General features: G+C 47.6%; 1 protein-coding gene across 4 annotated transcripts in view; it reads right to left on the minus strand.

The window, feature by feature from the left end:
* Window positions 1-666: 666 nt before the first annotated feature.
* Window positions 667-25089, minus strand: part of Art1 (arginine methyltransferase 1) — a 33128-nt gene continuing 8705 nt past the window's right edge. For 3 of the 4 annotated variants that reach the window (XM_077705082.1, XM_077705080.1, XM_077705081.1), the window contains 4 exons: window positions 18403-18733; window positions 8182-8469; window positions 3882-4358; window positions 667-896 (listed from right to left, as the gene is read on the minus strand). In XM_077705082.1, the coding sequence (XP_077561208.1) occupies window positions 813-896; window positions 3882-4358; window positions 8182-8469; window positions 18403-18567 (1014 nt within the window). In that variant the 5' untranslated portion in view covers window positions 18568-18733 and the 3' untranslated portion in view covers window positions 667-812. The remainder of the gene's footprint in view (window positions 897-3881; window positions 4359-8181; window positions 8470-18402; window positions 18734-25089) is intronic. The other variant, XM_077705083.1, reaches the window with a different exon arrangement.

Raw genomic sequence — 25089 nt, forward strand, 5'->3', positions numbered from 1 at the left:
AGGCATGCAAAAGAGGGTTTATGAATCAGGCTAATTTTTTCATGCCCCATACCCACAGCCCGGACCGCTCAACAGCCCTCTCGACTAGCCAACGCTGATCCTCGAAAGCAAAGAGCAGCAGGATACCTAGCTTCTTTGTGCTTGTTTTATGCCACATGAAAAGCTTGCAAAAACGAGCCTTTCTTATCAGAAATTGCTAAGTGTCCCCTTGTTATTCGCTGTGGGAACCATGGCAGCCTCCCATCCCGACCCCAGCCTCGCGAGATGGCACCTCTGCACATGTGGACAGGGAGGCTGCTGTGGAGAGTGGGAGACTGGTTCCCGAACGTCAGTTTCGGCAGGGCTGGTCGCTCACGCAACGTGGGGCCCATCCAAGCGCTGGGGCGGTCTTGGGAAGGAAGCGCCCAGGAGGTTGCCTTGGTCTCTTGCCGGCCTCCTACCTGGGCCCCGTGGAGGGATCCCCCCAGAATGAGCATTCAATGCAACCTGCTTTTACATTTTACGCCCCAGCTGTTCCAGCCTCTCCTGCCATACTTAGGCTTTTGAAGCAGGCAACGCCGAACGCAAGGTTCTCCAACTGTCAGCATTGCTTCAACCAAGAAGCTGGGCGCACTACTGGAAAGTAGCACATCCTGCAACCGCTGCATGAAATAATAGCACAGCCAGTGAAACAGTGTGCACACCACCGTTTTATTCCTTGAAATGAATCCACAGTCGGACAAGGCCTGCCTCGCTTCTTGGCCCCTGCAAGTGTGGCAAAGAAGGCAGGCAGGGCCGAGTGGTGGACTGCTTTATGGTGCCGCAAGTGCTGCTCAGCGCATTCGGTAGGCAAAGCTCTCGCACAGTTCCGACAGGTCCCCCTTGAAGTCGATGTCTATGCTGAAGTCCAGGTCCCTCTGCAACGACACAAGTGAAAACCTGTTCGCAAGTCGCTTGGGACGTGCACTATTCTATCACCAAAAGTGCTGCCCTAGAATACCAACAACTGATAAAATATAAGCACTTCTTTTTTTCTACGCAAGAATGCACTTCCCACCATGTTAGGTCGCTCAGTTTGGCAATGTCAATCTTTTCCTTCTCTTTGAACACTACACAAGCTAACATCAAGCCCAACAACATGCCAACGACCTCGATTGGTTGTGGGGTTTAATGTGCCGACGCAACGCAGCCGATAAGGCGCGCCGTAGCGGAGGGCTCCGGATTAATTTTGATTATCTGGGGATGTTTAACAAGCGCCGAAATCTCAAGCACACGGGCGTTTTTACTTTTCGCCTCCATCAGAAAAGCGGCCGCCGCGGCCGGGAACCGAACGTGCGACCTCGTGCTCAGCAATGCAACGCCTTAGCCACTGAGCCACCGCGCGGCGGGTATGCCAACGACCTGCCGTACACCAAGCTGCAGGGAACAACTGGCACTGACAGTGGACCTCACAGCGTGATGTCGAGCTTAATGCCGCTGGGCCATTCACGCTTTCGTGATCGCACCTATTCAGAATACAGTGGAATCTCGGTGATACAAATTCGGTTGATACGAATTTCGTTGTGATACGAATTTTCGAAATTCCCCGGCCAAAATGCATTGTGTGCAATGTAAAAAAATTCGGATGATCTGTACGCATTTATCACTCCGGTGCGGGTGATACGAACGCGCGAGCAGACGACTGCGGCGTGGACGGGAGGCGGGAGTGTTGGTGCGACCGTGCGGCCTTGGTTGTGCGCGGTAGTCCTCCTCGTGGGGAGGTGCTGTTCCCAACGAAAGGAACGTTTCGCCCTCTCGACGCCTGTTCTTTCTCCCTCCCTTCTTTTATCTCCCGCTGCAATCTCTTCTCTCTGTACCTTTCATTTCCGCTGGCTGCAGCTCGGGTGCCTCTAGCTTCCTTTTTTTTTGTATTATACTTGATTAAACCGCGGCAATCAAGCGTTCCCTCATTTCTGACGGCGAATACCCTCGCCATTTTGCCTTCTCCGCATTCCTCGCTTACGTCTATGCCCCGTGCTCTACCTATCCTGTTGTCGCCTTGCTGTGTTGCCTGCGCCACCTGCGCGTGGATTATGTTGAAGCGTGAACCGTATGGAGCGTTTTCTGCTCATGAAAACACGGCGCAGGCGCGCTGACGCCGCCGCGAATACCACCCGCATGCTGCGCGCGGCGGCAACATGGCGGCGTCACCGGCCGCGAAGTTGTGCGGGTAGCTCGACCGACCGCTTCCGATCGCTCTTTAAGATGCCACTTAAGAAACAAATGAAGTTGCTTGAACAGTAAAGGAGCTGATAATGTGGGCTAAAACGACACTACAAAGCATCGTCCGCAAGGTTAGGGAAAGCGCCGATCAAATATCCGCTACCGTGGTAAGCCTAAACATCTCCGGCGGGGCCAGCGGGCTGTCCGGAGCGCTTTCAAACTGCCGCAGTGAAAAGCGCGTCTCCCCAATGGAGCAAGTCGGCAGGCTACCCCCACTGCCACGCGCGTAGCGCATCATTTTCCGAGCGAGGTAGAATCTGACGCAGGCGTGAAAATAACGCACGCGCAACGCCGACGCGCACGAATTGCATGCCGTTCACGCTCGAGTTCGTGTGCGTGCGTCGCGTCGGCGATGAGCGCACGTTCTTTTGAAGCCCGTGTCGACGGTTTCGCCCCTGTGTCAGATTCTACCGATTCTACCTCGCTCGGAAAATGATGCGCGGCAGTGGGAGGAGCCTGCCGACTTGCGCCCAATGGGGAGGCGCGCTCTTCAGGGCGGCAGTTTGAAAGCGCGCGCAGCAGCTGGCTGGGCCACCTCCGCGGCGGATATTTGGCGCGGATATTTTATAGTGCAGCTTTCTCTAACACTGTCAGCTCCTTTTCACCACATGAGCAATTTAGTTTACATCTTGAGCTGCGTTTTAACAAAAGGCTAGAAGCGGTCGCTGAAGCTACCTGCACCTCTTCACGGCAAGAGCCGCCGCCACGTTGCCGCCGCCTGCCGCATGCGCGGCACATTTCCATTTTTTTCTCGTTTTCTGATGATACGAATTTTCGGGTGATACGAATATTTTTGCCGCCCCATGACCGAGATTCCACTGTAGTTGAATTTGAACAATACCTTGCGAGCCCCTTTTCATAGTGTTCCAGGAACAAGTAAAGCTATTTGGAGTTAACTCCGAAAATGACCTATCAAAATCAGTTTTGTTTTAATTTTTGCAGCAAAAATGTGATTTTTGACACACGTTTACATCACCCGGGTGTGAAAAAAAGGCGTGGTCACTGCAGCCAATGAAGAATGCGTGCCACCCATGGTGCCGATCTTTTTTATCGCGCAACAGCTACTCCGCCAAAGCGCAACTTTATGTTTTGAGAAATAACTGACAGTGAACGTCAACAAGCATCAACCATGGAGTTCCGTTTTCAACTTCATGCCCGTTTTCCCGCATCACGTGCTTGTCCCAAATATTAAAAACTGGTGTTAAATAATCTGCATTTTGTGTTCCTGTAATTAACACCTAACCAATTTTTTTAGCATAAAAAAATGTTTTCTTCGACCCCTAAAATCGGTCACGAACCCCACCTCCATCAACAGAATGGACGGCTGGCCGAGTTGGTACTGGTTCGCGACTAACGGTAACAGCGCGCACAGGTCTTCTTCGCCTCTTTCCCTTCAGCCATTCACAGCCAATGCTAGCCCTTTTGTGGTTACGAAGATGCCAGGGCGGCACGCCAACCAACATCTGCTGCCGAGCCGCAACGAATGCCAGGCAAGTGCGCGTCGAGCCCAGTCACAGCCACGTTCCGAGAGGACGGAAAGGGGACCCTTCAAGAAGCTGCCTGGCCAGGAGGACGGCTCGGGAAATGTCGGCAGCCGCCTCCTTTACCACGCCCTGCTGGAGCCACCATTGCACACCCACCTTGTTGCGGGGGTTGGGCTTCATGCTGAAGACGCCGGCGATCTCCTCGCCCTTCTTGACGGTCATGTAGTCGTCGAAGTAGAAGACGGTCTGCTTCCAGTGGGTGTAGGCCGCCTCGGGGGCCGTCGAGAAGCCCGTCCGCTTGTGGCACTTGGTGAACTCGACGTTGAAGAAGGCCACAAAGGCCTGGATGTAGTCGTCGCGGCGCACTTGCAGGTGGAAGGGCGACGTGAAGGACAGGTCCTGCACGCGCACCGTGTACAGGTCCACCTCCTTGAGCAGGCAGGCGTTGGTGACCACCTGCTTGGGGTCCACCACGTCCACCAGGGGCTCCGAGATGGCCACCTTGCGGATGCAGCTCATGTTGAAGCCGTACACGCTGTCCCACCAGTTGATCTTCTCGTCCTTGTACTGCCGGTCCTCGATGGCGCACAGGAACAGCGTCGCCCGGTCCGGGAACATCAGCCCCCCGGGTCTCTGCAAGGCATCCGTCCAAACAGAGAACCTCTTATAGCGCATGCACCAACACGCAACCTCCTCTTGGGGCCACTCCGACCCAGGCACTGGCTCATGAAACAGATGGTCAACCACAGAGACTATTCGTCCAAGAGGCGCACTTTTGAACCCCCATTTCGTCTGTAGTCGTGCTCTCGACGCATGAAACAGTAACAATTTATACGGTCCTAGCGATTCACCGAAAAGGCCTTGTTTTGTAGTGGCAAGGGGGTGGGTGCACCAGAGGAAAAGAAGTGGTGTGAGCGCTCTCGAAGCGCTGAGGCCATTCTGATGACATTCATTTCATTCGGTGAGACAAGTACAAACCCTTTCATGTTTTGATTGAGCGCGTAACAGCCATACACTGCTTTCGCATTTATATCAATGGCACAGTAGTGTTTCGTTGAGATAAACAGGTGCGCAGCATGACACACCACAACGCGTGCTTCAAGGACGCGAAAAATATTCTATGCCTCAAATCGTAGCCACTTTACCTTTCGTATTTTTATGCCCGTTTTTTGTTCTGCTGATTGATATTTAACAGTGATAGTTTAGATAATTCGTAAATATGTGAATATGCTTTTAAACGGCTCAGTGAAGAGTCGTGCTCTGAAATAAAGCGGGCGGCACAGTCGCCAGAGGCTGCTAACCGCCTGTATTTGGTGACGATGATGATGATGTTTTTTGGCACAATAACCTTTCTGTTATAATGCGCCAAACACAGGGTAAAGGTTAACAGATGTTATTCAAGGTGTTGCGAAGATTAAAACCATTTTGAAAAAGAACTCAAAGACATACATAGCTAAAACAAATTTGTAAAGCCAGTGTCCTAAAAAAAATTGAAAAATATTACTAACATACACCAATCACTAAGTAAAAGCATAGAATGTAAAGGAATACCAGAGGTATGTAATGCGTGGTGTCTGATGTTATGCCTGATGCGTGCTGCTTCAAGGTGTGGGCAGCTTATTAGACCATGTACTACAGTAGAGTAGTCCCACACGAATTTCGGTTGTTTTGGAATCAGGAAGCCGTGTTGTTAGCAGTGTGACCTATTCGCAGTCGACATAAAATTAAAAAAAAAAAAAAAAGGTTTCTGTGTCTGCAACTTCTTTATTCACATGGGTATGGTTTCACTAGGTGTAACTATACCTATAGTTTCAGTTTCTCTGTCCTATGCAGCTTGCCAGTACACTGTAAATGACTTTCGTATAGTATTTAGTAGGTCCTGGTAAGGAATCTCAAACTCAGTTATTGCACAATGCTTGGTATCATGCTGCCCTATTGACAGTTTCATTCTCTGGAATGCCAATGTGGCGTGGTATCCAACAAACGCCCAATGTAAGGCAGCACAGTCGATTTCTTTAGCATACCTACAGCTGCATTCTTTGAAGGGACAAGGGCGGTGGCACGTATGGCGCTTAAAGGAGCACTGACACCAATTTTCAGCGTTAATATTATTGCACAGTTCGCTTCCTCATAGTTCAACTGGATCTCATTTATCGCGCCGACGGAGCAGCGCGCGGAGTGGCAAATGGACATCAGCGTGACATCTCCCTGTGAAGCCAAAAGAAGTGACGCGACAGCACTTGTCAAAAAATCGTGACGTCACTTCACGCGGGCGGCCCCACGAGCAGCAAGCGGGCGCAGCACCCTCTCAAGCGGGCACCGGTGATGTCCGCACACAGCGGTGAGGCCAGGCCAGGAGTCTGTCATATGCGCCGTTCGGGATGAAAGCGTGGGAATTTGAAACAAACGATTTTCAGGCCGTTCAATGTAATTAACTATCGCGCGCTGAAGTATTTGAAGTGCTGTTTCAGGTTCGCCAGACCATTAAGCATCGATAAAAGCAATTAAAGTGTAACATAAAATTTTCGTGTCAGTGCTCCTTTAAGGAATCTGTAAAAATCGCCACTTTTGGCAGTCTAGGAAGAATAAGCTCATGTTTATTGTGGCATCTAGCCGTCTGCTATCAGCCGCGCTCATCGTGCATCTACGGTATTGTCACGAACCTTGCATTGGGTTTGTTTACGTTTTGTTTTTACTGCCGGCCGCACTGGGCTCTGTTATCTGAGTGCTCCATTCTTTATCTTTCGTGCCGCATCTTACAGGCAGAGCGTTTTCACCCTAACGCCACAAGCCTCGAACAATCCTGCTCCCCATGTGATTCGATGGTTCTAAAAACAAGTCTCTCCCGAAGCGCACGCTTCAGGAGAGACTTGTGCGCTGAAACCGGTCCAACGCTCCGCTTGTTCGTCAGCGTCCCCTGAGAGATGGCACCACCTATCTGTGCGGGCATGGATAGGCGCGCGGGCGCGGGCGGCGCAAACGTGTGCACGCGGGAGTCGGGACAGTCTCGTCGGAGACCCAGTTGGGGCTGGTTCGGTGGAACATTGCGGCGGTGGCGGATACATGTATCTCAGGTGGGAACTTTGTTTGTTCCCACTTGAGACCGCAAACTCGACCGCAAACAACGCAACGGAAGCTGCGCGCTCTCTCCCTGAGAAAAGGGCAACTCGTGGCGTTCTCTTCTACGGCCTTCGATACATCACACGCCGGGAAATTTTCTCCTTTTCTCCGCAACGTGGACAAAAAAGCAGGCATGGGTGCCTGCTCGCAAGCGCGTGCTCGGGAGGGTAGGGCGTTTTTGAAGCAATAGACGTTTGTTCTCGAGTGGTTTTGTTGAAAGGAAAGTATTGAGGTCATCACTCAAACTCCGCGCACTCAAAACACAAAAGGAACAGCAAAACTGTGCCTGCAGGTACAGGCATAGAAGAGGTTCGTACACAGCACTGACAATGGCAGATCGAGAATTTAGCGAGAAATTAGCCGCGAAGTTGACCAGTGACAGCCGATTGGACAGCCATGGCCTCAATGACGTCGCTTAGGCCATGCCAGGGGTGCATAATGAGGAGAACTGAAGACAGTGCGGTTGGTTTTTCCGCGTGTTTCATGGTGATTTGCGCGCTCACCGCTTCACATGCAAGTGTAATATTTGGCTCAGGTATTTCTGGTAGTGTAAGCCAAGTGTCACGCAGGTTTACTTGCACTGCTCAAAGAGTGTTGCAGGGTCCCTTTAACACTGAACAGCCTCATGACACCATGAAATCAGTTGAAAGTTTGCTGGCACATTAACATAAAAATAAACCGTGCCTTACTCTTCATTTTGGAAACAGCTACGCATTAAGCAAGCATCAAGTAAAGTATAGGTACCCTAGTAGCCCATAGTAAACTTGGTGGGACAGCCGGCGTACAGCTGATGCTTCTGCCATCTGAAGGCCTGTACATGAAAACCCCCAATGAACCAGGAAGGCATCCCAGACGCACCAAAGCAAAGGGCAAAGTTCTGTGAGATTGTCTCCAAGCAAGGACAGCAAGGGCTATGCTGCTGGTGCAGTTTGAAAATCATGAATTCGTCGAAAACTTAACGAGCCATTTTCTCATTATTGTTCTTTACAAATTCTTCGTTGCTTGTGGAAAGAACAGCATGGCAACCACGGGCGGATTTTGACCCTGTCTGTTTTATTTCTATCCTTGAAGAGTTCAAGACAGTCTGGAATTTTCATTTTAGGGCCTAGTTATTTTCTTACGAGATAGTTATGGCAGATTCAGATATGTACTACGGGGATCGCGTGAAAACAATGTTCTCTGTGAAAGAAAAAAAGAAGCGTGCAAGAAAATTTCGAAGAATGTCATTCCCTGTAGTGTGTTCCTTGGACTACAACTGAAAAGCACTCTGAACTTGGTACCTTGCTAGGCTTTTTCCCCTACCCCTGTAACAGTTTATCAACCTCCCCATCCTCACCAGCCACTTGTCGCGCGCGTAGAGGACCGTGTCGAGCATGGACTCGTAGAAGAGGCAGTAGCCCATCCACTCGGAGATGATGATGTCCACCTTGTCGATGCCGGGCAGTGTCACCTCCTCCACCTTGCCCTTGACGATGGTGACCACGTCCGCGAGGCCGTTCTCGCGCACGATGCGCTCGGCGTGCTCCACCACGCCCGAGCACTCGATGCCGAACACCTTGGCGGCGCCCGCCTTGGCCGCAAACATGCTCAGGATGCCCGTGCCGCAGCCCACGTCCAGCACCACCTGCGGGGAGGAAGAGATCCACAAGGGCTGAGCCAATCGCCAGTGGCTGTGGAGCTGTATGCAAGATGCAAAACACCAAGTAACAATAGCTACCCTTTTAGAATAAACTGCTGCATAAATACATACGTCAGGTAAATGCACTCATAAATGATCATATGCAGAGTAATAAACGTGCTCAAAATAAAAGTATGCACTTCCCATCCTCTGTGACAAAACTTTTGCATAAAAATGCAAGACAAGCCGTCTATGGCTTCAAGAACAGCATCACATCTGGATGGCTCTTGCCACCCCCAAATCCCGACATGGATGAGGACCACGCATTGGGGCTAGCCGATTCAGAAAACAAACAAAAGAGCTGGTTAGGGAGCAGCACGTAGAATTGGCACGTTGCTAGGTGCTAAGTAAGCTGCCTTCATCTCTTCCACCATTATTTTCAATTATCATGAGCCTTCACAAGGCCCCGCTAATTCGTTCCTCGTGGTAATAATTCTGAGACTTGGCTAACGAACGACAGTGAATACCTCAAAGTTTTGCTTGAACTTCACGCTATACTATAGTGACCGCATGGATAGGACAGGAGGAGGGGTTCTTGTGGCAATCAATAGCAACCTCTCATCTTCACTCACCTGCCATGATGCTAACCTAGAACTCACGTGGGTCTGTGTACATAACTGTTCGGTGAAATCAGCGTTTGGCAATTGCTGAAGGCCACCAGGCAGTCGTCCACTTTTTTGTGATTATCTTATAAACATAAAAGATAAATTTCCTGACCCATCTGTATTTCTTTTCGGTCACTTCAACTATCCGCATATCAATTGGCTTCTTTCAACACCTAATCAATCGTCTTTCAGCGAATCCAAACAATTCCTGGAATTGGTACTTCATTTCAACCTCCATCAAGCAATAACCACACCCACTTGATCTGTTGCTCACCAGTTCCCCTGATGACGTATCGAGCGAACTAGCGACCACAATCTTCCTCATACAGCCCCCTCAGTTCCACCGAAAAAAAGAGCACCTACAGTGCTCCTCAGGACATTCAATAAAGTTCATTGTCTGTCTGTCTGTACAACCAAGATACTACAACAGGGGAAATTTTGAGTTAACTTGCTCGCTTTTACAAGAACTTCGCAAAATCTTACAGAATAATTGGGAACTTTATAAAAGTGCATTACTGAGCTTCAAAAAGAAATACATTCCTACAATAATTGTGAAGTCCAACTCAAATAACCCATGCTTTAACTCTTTCGCTACCGCGCCTATCAAAATCGATCAATTTGATCGATACTTTTGGGAGCGCCTTTTCATAGCGTTCCAGGCGTTTCTCGAACAAGTAAAGCTGTTCGGAGTTAGATCAGAAAATGGCCTTTCAAAATCAGTTTTGTTTTCATTTTTGCAACGGAAACGTGATTTTTGACACGCTTTTGAATCACCTGGTTGTGGAAAAGGGGCGTGGTCATCGCGCCTCAAGGCTACCAACGAAGAATGCGTGCAACTCGTAATTACTCTGCACCAGCGCTTGTTTTTTGCTATCAGGGCGTGAATGGGGAACTAGCAAACGATTTTCAATCGTCAGGTTCACGCTCTGACAGTAATAATCCCAGAAATCGGCTGAAAATGTCAAGCAGTGCCTGGTTGCAAAGCTACTTTATGATTTTAGGCAGTTTTATTGCCTTTGCGCAAGTTGTCCTAAGTACTCTGGTTGTTATACTTACCCCGGGATCATTCCCAAACAGTTTACAACAGTTTCGGTTTCGTTTCTGCATCGCGAAATTCATATTTAGCGCAACTACGCAGTTACCCAACTTCAAGGCTAACTGCCATGGCGCCTGAAGCGTCCGCGACTGATCCTCGAACAAAGCACGCCGCTCCTCATTTCCCCCCACCCTAACCCGATTTCTGCGATAAGAACTTCAGATGCAAGTCAAAAGGTCACATCCAGTCGCCAGATATCTGTTCCGCCGAGGACAGCGCTTCAAACCGGCCTTACACTGCCAGCTGTTCGCCTTCCAGTTTCGTTTTCATGCGAGGGTATATCCGGGTGTCTAATGTTGCTGCTTAGTTGAACTGTCTATTCAGACGGAGTCTCTGATAAGTTTTTGTACTGTTTCATTTGAAAAATGTTAGGTGGCGCTGCAATAGAGGAGGCTCGTTGTGCTGATCTTTTTTAGCGCGCGACTGCTACTCGGCCAAAGATCGCAGGGGGCGATTCTAGCTCATCGTACCTCATTTTTGCGAGCAAGGCTACAATTGCGAGTAAGAAGATGATAATAAAGCTCAGCTTTATGTTTTGAGAGATAACTGACCGTGAACGACAACAAACATCAGCCACGGCGTTCCGTTTTCAACTTCATGCATGTTTTTTTCTGCATCGCGTGCTTGTCCCAAATATTGTGCTCGCTGTAAATGCAAAGTCAGCCATTGACAAGATGTTTTTACGTTAAGTGGGGGCAAATTCGTGCCTCTGATAACGTCAAACCACCAGATTTATTCCAAAGAACCACCCAAAATTGCACAGTTTGAATTAGAGGTTGGGCTTCACCGCATGACGCGAGCACCGTGCGTGCTAACATTTTTTTTTTATATCTGAAAAACTGTTCCGCGCAAGTCGACATTTTTTTTAGGGTGTGTTTTTGAAATGTTTCCCTGCAAAATGTATATTCTAATTTTTTTCTACTACCGGTGGTTTGATATACACAACTCCTTTTTTATCATTTTTTTCGACAACTTGACAAAACTTTTGATTTTGATATTTTTTTTCACAACTATAATATATGAAAACCTTTAAAAAACTGGTGTTATTGGAAAGGCCGTTAAATAATCTGCATTTTGTGCTCCTGCAATTAGTGCCTAAATAATTTTTTAGCAGGAAAAAAAATGTTTTCTTGGACCCCCCAAAATTGGTCAATTTTCTGCGGTAGCGAAAGAGTTAAGGGGGCAGTTGGGTCTTTGAGGCCGAAAAACGGTCAAAAAAAGCGTTTTCTCAAAAATGGCATTTTTGGCCTTCACGGACATTTTTCTATCAGTCTGTAAATTTCCTCATCAAAAGGCATCATATTTTGTTGTTATTATAATATAATAGCATTTTAAAGTGCACTCTACAGCTCAGTTAGCGCAGAATTCGATGGTGAAACGGAACTTTTCTTGCAATGCAAAGCTAGCATTTCATCCTCAGATATCTTGGCAACCAGAGCAGGTACAACTTTAATTCTTTTTGTTTCTGATACCGAAATGTGTGGAGAATACAATGTTGGAAACAAATTTTTGAAATGGAGGCTTTGGAAAATTTTTACTGTGTTCAATTGGCACCACGTGCGAGCCATTTCTGGCAGAGCGCGGGAGAAGCGAAGTTCCCTGTGTTGTAAAACGACCAAAAATAGCTGAATCAAAAAAGTTCTTCCTATGTAGTATTCTTTAGTCATTTGTCTGCCTAGCCACGTGGTAATTGCCATTCTGAATGAAGTGGTTATTTTGTAACTGTGACCCAAAATAATGGCAATTAATCATTAATTAACTCAAAATATAATCAACTTACAAAAAATTTAATAGCAGATTTGAAATAAGCACAAAAAACTCTATAACGCAGTGCAGTTTCATTAAAATTGGTTGGTAAATAAAAAAAATGGCTCTAAAACCAGTCCGCCCCCTTAATAAACGCCTAAAATCATTGCTCACACAAAAAAAAAAAAACGACTCCACAAAACAGCGAAAAGCAAAAATAGCCCAGAAGCATGGAACCGCCGTCGCCTGTGTGAAATTGAATACAAAAAGGCAGTTATTGCGGCCAAGGATAATCTTTTTTTTTCTTCTGCTGACCTGATTACAATCCTTCGTTCAAACCCAAATATATTCTGGCGCGTTATATTCTTCCTGCAAAGCCACAAACTAACCATATAAATCTTGCCGACTCTGATAATGAACCGATAAGCCCCGAGGAAACAGCTGCCGCTCTGAATACCTTTTTCACGTCTGTATTTCACATACCCAATACCTCCCCTGTTGAACCTATACAGGATTTCTGTTCCCAGATCATGCCTGAAATACTAGTATACCTGGATGGCGTATGCAACCTAATCCACTCTCTTAAAATATCATCCTTGGGCGGCTGCGATGACATCAATTCTAAATTATTGAACACTATAGAACTATCTAGCAAATTGTTCTACACAGGAACCTTGCCAGATGATTGGAAGAAAGCTAAAATAGTCCCAATTTTTAAAGCGTAAAGCGGGAAGGCGCGAAAGCCCCACTAATTACCACCCGATTAGCTTAACCAGTGTTCCATCTAAGATCCTTGAGCATATCATAGCATCAAATCTTATGGCCTACCTAGAATCAATCACTTTTTTCTACCTTTTATAACACGGTTTTCAAAAGCATCTTTCCTGCAAAACTCAACTGGCTGAATTCCCAAATGACCTACAGCGGCAAATGGACGATCACATTCAAATTGATGCAATATTCTTAAGACTTCTCCAAGGCCTTCGATCACCTGCTCATCAAATTACTCGCTCTTGGTATCCCCCCAAACCTTGTAAAATGGCTCGAACATTTCTTAACTAGTCAGCCCTTACCAGCGTCACTTTCCCACGGTGCCGGCTTATCACCTTTATCATTTCTCATTTACGTAAATGACCTTCCCAGTAACATAAAAACCCAGCTGCGCCTGTTTGCAGATGACTGTGTTCTTTGTAACCCCCTTCATTCTTGAGCAACCCCCTTTACACCACCGCTTCATGGTGTGAAAAATGGCATATGGCTCTAAACCTCACTAAATGCAAAGTCATGTCCTTCACGCGTACACACACCTCCACACACGAAACCTACTGCATTAAGGGGGGACGCGGCTTTCAACTTCGGAGAAATTACCAAAATATCGTTTTTTTGAAAGCCACATATCTGGCTTATATGTTTCCTATTCTCTGCGTCTGCAGAGTTTTTCCACTGAAAAGCATTGCAAAGTGGCATAAAAAGATACTTTTCCCAGATGCGATTACAAAACCCAAGCGCAAAAAAAAGGGGGGGGACGGGGGGATTTTCAGAGCGCTGTAGCTCCGCAACGGTGCCATTGGGAGCGCCCATTTTGGCATCATTACACTGGCCAAGCGATCGTCTCTCCGGTTCCGCTCGTCTCTTTTATCTTCGTTCATTCTCAATTTACAAACGTCTCTTGTATCTTTGTTCATTCACAAACGCACAAATGGCAGAAAAAAAAAGACTCACAAACAAAGCTAGAAATAGATGCTGAAGCGCTATTGGCCCTCCGGTCGGGGCACGCTCAAACGACCCTCTTGACTGGGTGTCGCTGCGGCAGCACAAGATGACGGCCGCCTGAACACCGTAGTGCGCGTTTCGAAGTTCATATTCACTGCTTTAAGTTTCTGTTCAGTCTGTGGTATTCAACATGGACGGTATCACAATGGGAATGGAATGCCTGAGATCACGAGCCAGATTACGGGAAGTTGTGTGGCTCGGAACGCTTCGTGGCGCGCGTGACTACCGTCGCCAGACCCCGGAGGGTGACACGCAGTGTGCGCACTTGTGCTAGCGGTTCGCGAAGCGAACTTCTAGTCGGATTTGCGACGTTTCCACTCTTTGTTATTGCTATGTTTGACAGTGGGCGCGCTAGCCTTGGGACGCGTGTCGACGCGTGAAACACTGTGGTGCGCACGAAATAGCCGCTGCGCAATGGAGCATCACCTGACTGCACAACCGGTTACGACTGAACGCCAGTAATTGTAACTAGTGCCTGCGACGTTAAATTTAATCTCAAGAGCGACCTGACCAGCCATATCATGGATAATCAAAGTATGATATGTCGCCTTACCGCCTTCCTTGCACAACGTTTCCTGTGCACTTCCAGTAGTCATGCAAACAGGTTTGTGTTAGGAACATAGGAATAACAAGCTGTTCTCTGCATTAAAAATGCACCTTAATGTCACAGCATTTAACAGTGATTTTTTTAGGGAAATTATTAATACCTATGCATACACCTACAGCTTAGGGCATACTGGCTGTGCTGCGAGAAATATTGGATGCCCTGAATGTCAAAAAAACTAAAAGAAGTGCACGCATCGAAGTTGGAGTTATGCAGAATATTATACCAAGCTTCAAATTAGCTCATTTGCATTTTTGTGGTATGTAAAGTTTTGGTAATGAACAACACCTGCACGTATGAGTACTAAGTTGCTGCTCCAGGCAAGGTTATCAAACATGGAAGGAGCTTAAAGTCAGTTTCCAAATTTAATTTAAAAAGAAATAACAGAGTGCTTCACTTGCTGCCCTGGTGGCAACACTGCAAAGGGAAGTTGCCCAGTGCGATACAGCGATACGAACCAGCCAACCTACTTTGCATTGAAAGTGTGTACTCTTCACAGAGGAGCTGAAAATGATGTTTTGTGGAAGGAGAAAGGCTGTAAAAGGCACTCCAATTTCAGTTCAAAAGGACATGAAAGGCTACCACCCTGACGACTTTTGATAAGTGCACCTTTGATGTTGCAACTTCGGAAGCTGTTTTCTCAAAACAGTTTTTTTCGCCACCTGTCACTTGTTCCACGGATTTCTCCGTAACCGATGGGCCTATTTTGATTCCGTTTTTTGCATTGCATTACTTGGTGAACAGTTCAGGCCGTGGCACTCTTGGTTTTTCAGACTTCCAGACTTATTTTTTGTGAATTTTTTATTCAAGTACAGTGTAGACCGCTTATAACGTATGTCGCGGGAGCCGCAAAAATCCGCACTATAAGCGGTACCGCACTATAACCAAAACACGCGCAAATTCAACCACATCGCCACCCATCTCTCAAGTCAACCTATATTTATCATCACTCAAACGCACAGCACTTAAAAACGAAAGCACGGTCTATATTTCGTATTATTTTTAACATCAGCCGCTGCTGCAGGGCAAAAGCGCAGTCTCACAAACGGCGAGCGCGGCTTTAACTTCCGTTGTGTTTGTTTTGAAAGACCATGGCTGCGTTTTTAGCGTCTATGAACAGATGCCGCAAGACGTGATAAGAATGCCAGCGGGATTTTTTTTTTTTTTACCCCACGTTGTGTTCACGATGTCGAAGGCGGCTGTTTATCAGCGCAACGTACTGGTGGTGGAAATCTTCGGCTTCGCGCGGCTCGAATGTTCGGAAAGGGAAAGAACCGCGTGGTAGATTTGGTATCGCGAAAACGTGGAGTGCACGCCAGCGCGGATACAACTGGCGTGATGTGGGCGGCGCGGTAAGAGGCGGCAACATGGCGTCGGCACTGGCCGTGAAGCGGTGCAAGCAGTTCCAGTAAGTTCCAGCAACCGCTTCTAACCGCTCGCTGAAATGCCGCACGGGGTGCAAGCGAAGATGCTCATGCAAGAGAAGAGCTAATAATGTGGGCGAAAAATGGAATATAAACTGCCATCCACGCTGCTTGTGAAAGCGCCCATCAAAAAATACCGCGGTGGTAAGCCTAAACATCTGTGATTCTCTGGTGCGGCTAACCGGCTCGGAGCGCTTCGAATCTCCCACCATTAGGTACGCGTCTCCCCATTGGTGCAAGTTGTCAGGCTCCTCCCACTGCCACGCGAAGAAGTCACCGCGAGCGCGGAATCGTCAATACGAGCACGGAAAAAAAAAAAAAAACTCGCGCAACGCCGATGTGCACGATCCGTGCGTGAAAACGGGCCATGCGGTTCACGAATAATAAAATCAACTTGCCGCGCGCGGATGGGGAGTCTGTCGCTATCTTCCGAGGTGCATCAAGCAAGGTCAGTTGTGGTTATCAGGTACGCACGAACTAAAGGGTGCCTATTTTTTTTTCTTTGGGTGTCTATGTTGGAGGAGGGCAAGGGGTGCACGCTGCGTCAGATGGCCGATTTCATCCTTTCTTTTTTCTTTTGCTACCCTAAAACGATGCCCCAGCTGCGCCGGTCGATCAGCAGACCCGCCGAAAAACCGCACTATAAACGGTATTGTGCTTTGGCCAACCGCATCTTAAGCGGTATGCTTATGCATTGAGTTCTATGGGAGGCAAACCGGTGGTCGCAAAAACCCACGTTATATCCGGTCCCGCACTATAAGCGGTTACGTTATAAATGGTCTACACTGTAGTCGATCATAGCCAATATGGCTGTTGTGCGTTAACCTCCAAAAAACTGAGAACTAAAAAAAATCTGTCATGACCTCGTCCATTCATTTGGGAGTGCAAAGCACTTCGAACAAGTTTTGTACCGTGTTCTATAAGCCGCTCAAGCTCAGTACAAGCTGAACAAAAAGAAAATTTTATAAATAAAAAACTGTTAAAAATATTACTTTGAAATTTTTATAGTGTTCAGAAGCATTTCTAGCTGCTGTGCCAATTTTCATAGAAATCAGTTTTTGAAAGCCATGTTGATTTTGAAGTTGAAAGTTGATTTTGAAAGCCACGTCCGCCTTAATTCAGGTCCCATTGACCTCACATGCACTCACAAATATCTAGGAGTTCATCTGACGGCATCACTATCATGGGAGAAACATACTGAAACCATTAGTCCAGAAGCATTGTGCACATTAGGCCACTTACAACGTGACTTGCGATCTGCATCTCCTGACATAAAGAAACTCGCATATCTCGAGAAAAGCTCGAGTACGCACCGTCCATCTGGCATCCCTCACAAGCTTATCTCGCCGATGATTTGGAAGCCGTTCAAAACTGCACAGCTCGTTTCATTGCGTCGCAAGACGCATCAGCGTGACCGCACTAGTACATACTTTGTCATACCTCCTTGCACCTGCCTCCTGCTTTTACTTCAGCAGATCGGGACACCCTCTCTTCAAACGCCTGTCCTTCAAGCGCACCCCTTCATCACCATAAAATGCCGGACAATGGCGATGAGCAGCTCATTTTATCCCCATGCCATAACACTCAGGAATGCACTGCTAGACAATATTGTTTCTCGCAGAGACCGCAAAACATTTCGCAAAAAACTAACCAGTTTTCAAAATCCAAATGATACGTCACAACAGCACATTTACCTCTTGCGTTTATGGTTGTGTTTTTACTGCACTCGCAGAATTTGTCGCCTGTCATGTATTTTTTTTTGTTTCGTTATGAGTGTTCTTTTCGTTTGTTTTCTTTATTTCTTGTAATCAGTGTGTACCTTCATATTGTTACATTGCTATGAAACTACCAACTTCGATGTAAGGTTGAATAAATGAAATGAAATGTTTGCCGCTTTTCCAGATTGTTCAGTCGCTGCTTATTATTTGTGAAATTCCGAATATGCATTTCTCGAGTTGAATACAGCTTGAATAAGAAAAATAGTCAATGTCCCCAACTTCCTACTGGCGAACCAGTTGCAGAGGCATATGCAGCTTACAGCTACAAAGTGGAGCGAAGTCAGCAGTGTCGAAACAAATATGTGGACCCCGATGAGCTGGTGCAGAGTAATTTTGACTTGGACATTACTAAACTTAGTACAACCAAATAAAGCCACATTTTCCTGGGAAAAACCTTGTCCAGGCTAGGTTTTTGCTCTTCAAACTCATTGGCGGATCCAGAGGGGGGGTCCGGATGTCCTGACCCCTCCCTTAATTTTTGAATTTAAACCTCCAAGAAGATGACCACTCAGGTCGCAGAAAAAGGTGAATTGATGACTTGTTATATTCCTTGTGTTTTTGCTTTCCCGAAATTTCAGTGAATAAATAAGGCTCCTCCTCCTCCTCCTCCTCCTGCTCATCGTCATCACTGATAGCAGCTGACCCCCCTCTCAGAAAAATCCTGGATCCGCCCCTGTTCAAACTACAGTAAGATGACCTGTCCACAGCCCAGTGCACTGCACAGTTGCTGCCGTCAAGCCAATCGAGAATTGTAAGTCTCACCGGAAATGTGAGAAAATCAGCAAGGAAAATGCCGAAAGCAGAATGGCACTTGCGACTAAATGCAACCAGAGTGGTCGAACGTGCAGCCCACCTTGCCCTTGAAGAGGTGCTTGTTGTGGTACATGGAGTTGCGGTAGGTGGCGGTGCGCACCTCGTCCTTGAGCATCTCCTCGTGGATGCCGAAGTGGGCGTACGAGTCGAAGTAGTAGTCCTTGGAGGTCATCTCCTCGGGCAGGAAGGTCGTCATGCCCGTCATCTCCTTCTGGCACCGCCAGCAGTACACGGGGCCCCCCCCCGCCAGCCACGCCGCCCCCCACAGCCAGGGACGTCTCCCCCGCCGCCCCCCCGCCTCCGCCGGCCGCCGGCGCTGCCGCACACTCGCCCACGTGGTTCTGCTGCTCAGGCAACTTGTGCGGGGTCACCTGCAACGGCGGCAAGGGCCCTGCTAACGCCGTGGGCCGAAAGGAGTGCATGCACGCTGAGTCGGCCCCAAGAAAAACACTCAGCACCGCAGCGCCAAAAGGGACGTGACACGACCCGTTTCTGTGGTGTTTTGCACTGCTGCACCGACAACAACCAACTACACGAGTAAAATCTTACAAAACGTGCACCTGTTGACATGCGAGTCTATCGCTTCAGCGATGTGAGCTCTTGCCGTCCCCAACTCAGTGGTGGCTACTTGGAGCAGCCAAATGGAAGATTTGGAGCACACTTTCCAGCTTCTGGAGCCAGTTGTCTTTGACCACTTGTTAAAGGCCAACTGCACTCAAACTTTCGACAACGTAAAAATAATGTCACCTAATAGTACAGTCATGAACGCGAGCAACACAAACGATTCGCGACATTGGCGTTTTTGGAACCGAAAATGAACAGAAAAGGCGGCCAGTACTGGCGGCCGGACGTGACGTACGTGATGGAATGCAAGTGGCCCTGCTAGAACCAGCTGCCACTCAGAGCCGTCTTCAAATGTGCGTGGTAGCATCGTGTTTTGCACTGTTATTTCCACAGAAGAACTCCCACTAAACCCAGGATAATGGAGTTAGGCCCAATTCCGACATTGCGTTGCTATCAAGCAAAATACAGTAGACCGTACGACAGTTCTTTTTCCATTAGAATAACTGCGGTTGTTGCAATCCTTGGCATTGCGAGTAAAAAGGGGGGGCCAGTGATTGACAAGGCTAGTTGCTCGTACTGTATCGAAAAGAAGCTTTGGTTTGCCAGCACCTCGGCTGTCACATCGCTCTCTTTGAAGTGAATAAACCGCACGCGGGTGGAGATCAAGCATTATTTTTACTATACATTACGTGCAAACAGCTTCGTGAATATCAGCCCAGTATTTTTTGCCTTGCTGCACATCGAGAATCGTATAAAAGGGATTTAAAACTATAAGCCGGCTACCACAGCTAAATGATGCACTAAAACTAGGGGTGTGCGAATATCACTTTTTTAATTTCGAAGCGAATTCGAATAATAAAAACAAAGTTCGAATCGAATCGAATATTTTTCGAATACGAATACTTATTGTTTTTTGTAAAATTAAAGTTTTCACCATCTAGAGACACAAAAACTGCAACTTTATTGCACAACAAATCATACAAAGTAAAATTAGAAATTACACAATATCATTGCACTCAACAAGTTAAGGTCTGCACTCACTTAAATGTTAACATGGAGAAAGGTTAACTGCTCGACATGTTCGGGGAGCAGTGACAACCTCCTGCTCGTCACTCAGTAGCCGCTCAGTTGAGACACTAGTGGCTAGCATGCCCGCGCCCGTGCACATTGCCGCGCGCTGATACAGTAAAATCTCGATGATACTAATCTTGCGGGACGGCGAAAAATATTCGCATCATCCGAAATTCGTATGAACCAACACAGACCAAAAAATTGAGCGCTGAAAAAAGTTTTCGTTTATTTCTTCTCTTACTTTCGCGTGAAGAAATTCTTGATTTTTTCTGCCTTTTTTTAACCCCCATGTCGCAAAGCAGTCCTTTCTGGAGCACGTAAAGCGTCGCGCTCGTCTCCCCACTCACTGTGCCCAAGCTCGCTACACGCCGCAACAGTCAAGCGTGAACCGCATGGTGCGTTTTTGCACGCGATTCGCTCGCGTCGGTTCTGCGAGCGCTGTATTTTCACGCCCGCATCGACGATTTCGCGCCCGCGGTAGCGCCTACCTCGGTCAGAAAATGACGCACGACGCGCGCGGCAGAATGGAGGAGCCAGACTACTTGCGATGAGAACGAGACAGCCGGCTTGGCTCCGCCGGAGATGGTTAGGCTTAGCACCCCGGCAAATATTTTACGGGCGCTTTCTAGCGCCGCGGATGATGTTTTATAGTACCGTTTTCGCATGCATTATCAGCTCCTTTACCGCACAAGCAACTTCGTGTCTCCCTTGAGCCGCATTTTAAAGAGCGGTAGAAACAGTCGCTCGAGCGCCCGCGCCACTTCGCGGCTGGAGCTGACGCCATGTTGACGCCGCCGGCCGCGCCGCGCGCAGCGTGGGGGTGGTTTTCCGGCGGTGTCAGCGCGCGTTGGGCGTGCGCAGAGCGTTTTCGCGAGCAGAAAACAACAACACCGATACAGTCTGCGAAAGCACGTACCGTTCGCCGTGTATATGCTTCGCCACTTTGCTGCTAAGACACGCTCTGAATTTTTTTTTTTTTTAGTTTTGGGTGGTTCGAATATTTCGAACCATAAAAGTGTCATTCGAATCGAATCGAATACCAAAAAATTCGAATCGAATATTCGAAGTTTCGAATATTCGCACACCCCTAACTAAAACACAAAAGAAGTTACCTATCTACCACTGTTTCTACTTTCACTAGAGACATGTGCAGTAGAAAACATTTTACTTTCAAGTAAACTAAATCTAGCGCCCTACAGATGTAAATACTTCATTTGAGAATTTAAAAAAAAATCAAGTTTTTGTTTATGAGAGGATCAGTTTTGTTAGCTTTCGCACTTCGCGAAGGTGGCGATCGATATTTGTGTGGATGTATTAGTTACCACGAGCAAGGCTGATTTTGCTTCACTTAGCGAGTTAGGCAAAAGTCGCACAGATGTTTATACCCGCATGCACAACAACTCTAGTTAGGTCACAAAACTTTGGACACGTCTAAGGGATGGAGGTGGCGTTGGCCCAGCCCAAATATGGCAAATATTGGATGCCGAAGTGCAAGTGGTCAAGAATTTATAAAACATTTGTTTCAGCAATAGATGCATAGGAATGACAAATGTAAGGCAAGTGTGCGTGTCGCGCTATTTCTTTTTTAGTAAAAATATTATTTTCAAGTAAAAAGAGTTTTGCAAGCTCCAGAACGTCTGCAAGGGCGTGAATATTTTGTAGGCTTTTTATCTCTTCTATTGCACTGAAAAAAAAAAAAAACGAATATTGCTACCTATGCGGTGAGTTTGAAACCCGTGATGGCGACAGCGGTACAGTGCGGTGGTGTAGCAGAGAAGCCCCGGGCAAACGCGTCCCTGCGCCTGTCGTTAAAGCGCTGTGCAAGTCACCGGAGAAGCGACAGCTCCACGGACAGGTTCCCCAGCCTCCGTCACAGGCCGCTCGGAACTTGTTTCGGCGACTCTCCGCCAGGTGCAAACGTCGCTACGCTTAGGATTTCGTCATGGTGATTTTAAGAGCATAGACTACTTATTTGGATCAAATTTGAACAGAGAAAAATTACAAGTACACACAATTACACTGAAAAAGAAAAAAAAAAAAGAATAAAGGGGCCACACAGATCATAAAAGCACTGAGAGAAGCTTTTAGCCCCCCCCCCCCCCCCCCCACACACACACACACAAATCGCCGCGTATCTGCTTTTTTCGTTGCAAATGTCGACGCAAGACGATAGTCGACTTTCACCCCTGACAAGTAAATGCATTCCACTGCTCGATGCCAGCACTTCTGTGCGGCAGAGACGCACATGAATCGAGGCACCCGACTACGTTTATGGAACCCCATTGCCCCACTCCCCGGGCCTTCCAAGCGGAATGCGGAACCCATCTAGTGGAACCTTTCACTGCTGCTTGATTTTTTTTTCAATTCCACCAGGTAGCGTGGGCAACAGCAGGCGACGCTTTTCTGCAGTTGATGTAGTATTTTATTTGATATCGCGAAAAGCAAGCATCCGTAAATTTTTAATAAAGCAGGGGTGAGACAGCTGAATCAGATTTGGGAGCAGTTTTTGGAGCAGTGGAATCTCGATTTTGGAGCAGAAGAATGACGAGTTTATTACGTCACTTTAGGAGCCTAAAAATTCAAAATTTTGGCAACTTGGGGGGAACATGGGGGAGTGCACTTTTCAATCGGTTTCGCACGTACATAACACTAAAACAGCCTTTCAATAGTTTTTTCTACTAGAGTATCACAAGTACAAACTGTACTACCTTTTTACAAAGTATTTTTAAATTCTTAGGCTCTATGCATAGGTAGCGTGGAGTGCTGTTGAAAATATTGAATCAGAAACTAAGCAATCGTAAAAAATTTTTATTATCATGTGAATGCCGAAGTAATCCCAGATTCGGCTTTACGCACAAGCGTAGAGCCACGGCAAAAGTTGCGCAAAGCGAGGTGACAGTCGTTACACCCTACCAGCCCTCCCACTTCAATCCCCAAGGTGCGCGTTCACTACGATCGCAATTTGAGTAATGTTGGTATGTTTAGCCACCTCCCTCTTGGCATTAAATTTCACTTCAGATAGATAAACCATTATTACTAGCGTGCGTTGATAGCCTGCACTGCGCCTCGCACTCGAGGTCAAAATACAGCGAATTCGCGGGCCCCACAGTGTTTTTGACGAACTCCCGTCCTTCAAGTTGCGCAACTTCCCTCAACAGATCAAACAACTAAATGTAAACCCAGCTACAACCACAACCACGGTAGAAATCGGCAAAGAGCACTCTGCCTCAACCACAAGCAACTGCTTTGCCCGACGGCCATGTTTTCCAATATTCACCACACCAAGAAGGCGGCGCCCAGTAATGTCGTTCCGGAGATACGGCACTCCGAAAATTGCCATTTTTTTAATCAATTTGCACCAGTAGTTTGTCGCCTGAGTACACATAAGTGTTTTTTCTACAGGACTTTGCAATTGTTTTCCATGGCAAAACTTAAACTCGCAGAATACACCATTCGCAACCCGACATTGTGACTTTCGAAAAAAAAAAAACTATCTTGGGGACAATTTTATGCGGTTTTTTTTATTGAGTGATCAATTAATTGAACCTCTACAAACAGCATCACCTTGGGGGTGCTGGAAAATTATGCGTTCAGTAAGCATTTTTTCCCCACTGAAACTGATGGGAGCGTTAAAATCATTGGCTCTCAGACTGTGTTGGAGCAGTTTGACGCAATTTTTACAAATTTTTAAGCTTTTGGAGCAGCCTGGCGCAGGAAAACGAATTTGAATCAAAAGTGCGCAATATGCGCAGCTGTCTCACCCCTGATAAAGGAACACTGCAAATGTCACTCATGTATTGATTTTTGGCCTAATATTTGTGTAATGCCTTGTTTTTGTGCAACGACGTTCACAAGTAGGAACGTTAACTCCGGGATTGGACGTTTAGATTTGGCTGCGAAAGACACAAAGCGAAGTGGCCACAAAGTGAAGCGGCGGCGGCAAGGCCTCCCCCTGGCCTTTCCAGGGAACAAACCACCCTACAGCTCATGCAATGCATCTCCTTCCCACACCAGACGCGTCTTCACTTAATGCACCCGAATCACTACGACGCTGGACGCAAATTTTCCTCAGCCACATAATCGCGGTGTGCGATTTTAGCCCTGAGCACCCTCCTCTCTTCCCGTCAACTAACCAACCAGTGCAATGGGAGATGTTGCTGTCCAGCCCCCCTCTGCCTACCCAGCTTCAGCTGGTGGACAGAGCACAGGCGGCGCGGACTGAAGAAGGAACCACTTCGCTGGGCAGCCCTCTGGGCTGTTCAGAAATTTGATAATCCCTCGCAGCAAATTTCATTGGTCAGGTGGACCTCTCGAATCACCCAATCGTGGAGCCAAGCGCTGCTCCAGCGAATTTCATGTTTTCCTCCTCTTGCTAAACGTAGAGGACATGTGCATGGTGGAGAGGCAAGAGTTGGGTTTGCGCACTGCAAGCGTGAGGCAACACAACTCTGGCACAAGCGTGCTCTGTCGCCACAAAGAGAAGCGGGGGAGGCAAGGCGTGCACCCGTCGACAACAGTCGGCCAGCCAAATCCATGGTCCACTGCACAACATGTGCGCACGTCTCCCCCCCCGAAAATGGCAGTCTCCTTTTCACTCCCGGTAGAAGCCGCCATCACGCCGCGACTGTTTCGGAGCAATAAGTCAAATTAGCACGCTTTTGGAGCAGGATCCCAGCCCTGCACGCAAAGAGGTGGGCCCGCAAATTGGGCCCGTCGCCCACGTGACACACCGCGGCCCAAGAGCTGGGCGCCGCTCAAGCACGACTAGCCAATGCAGTGCACAAAGCCTCGCCGCATAACCGAGTAGTGGCTGGTTTGCTCTTGTAACAGTGGTCGTGCACGGCGACAGCTTCAGCTAGGCTGGGCAAGCCTGGCGAGAAAACTGCGGTATTCTGACAGTATAGCTGTCTGACTGCAATAAAGCTGTATGCAGTGCACCACTTCGCTGAAGCAACAGCCCCGGTCGTCAGTGCGGCACACATTTTGAAAGGAGATGGTGCCTAGTGCATGACCAGTCATGGGCATGACACTGGTAAAAAGCAACAATGTTAGAGTTACAGAAAGTGTGAAAAAGTAACGTCGCTACTTTTCC

This window comes from Haemaphysalis longicornis, unplaced genomic scaffold (genome assembly GCF_048455015.1).
Source record: "Haemaphysalis longicornis isolate Haplotype H1 unplaced genomic scaffold, Haemaphysalis longicornis Haplotype H1 scaffold_3, whole genome shotgun sequence".
Classification (NCBI taxonomy): Eukaryota; Metazoa; Arthropoda; class Arachnida; order Ixodida; family Ixodidae; genus Haemaphysalis; species Haemaphysalis longicornis.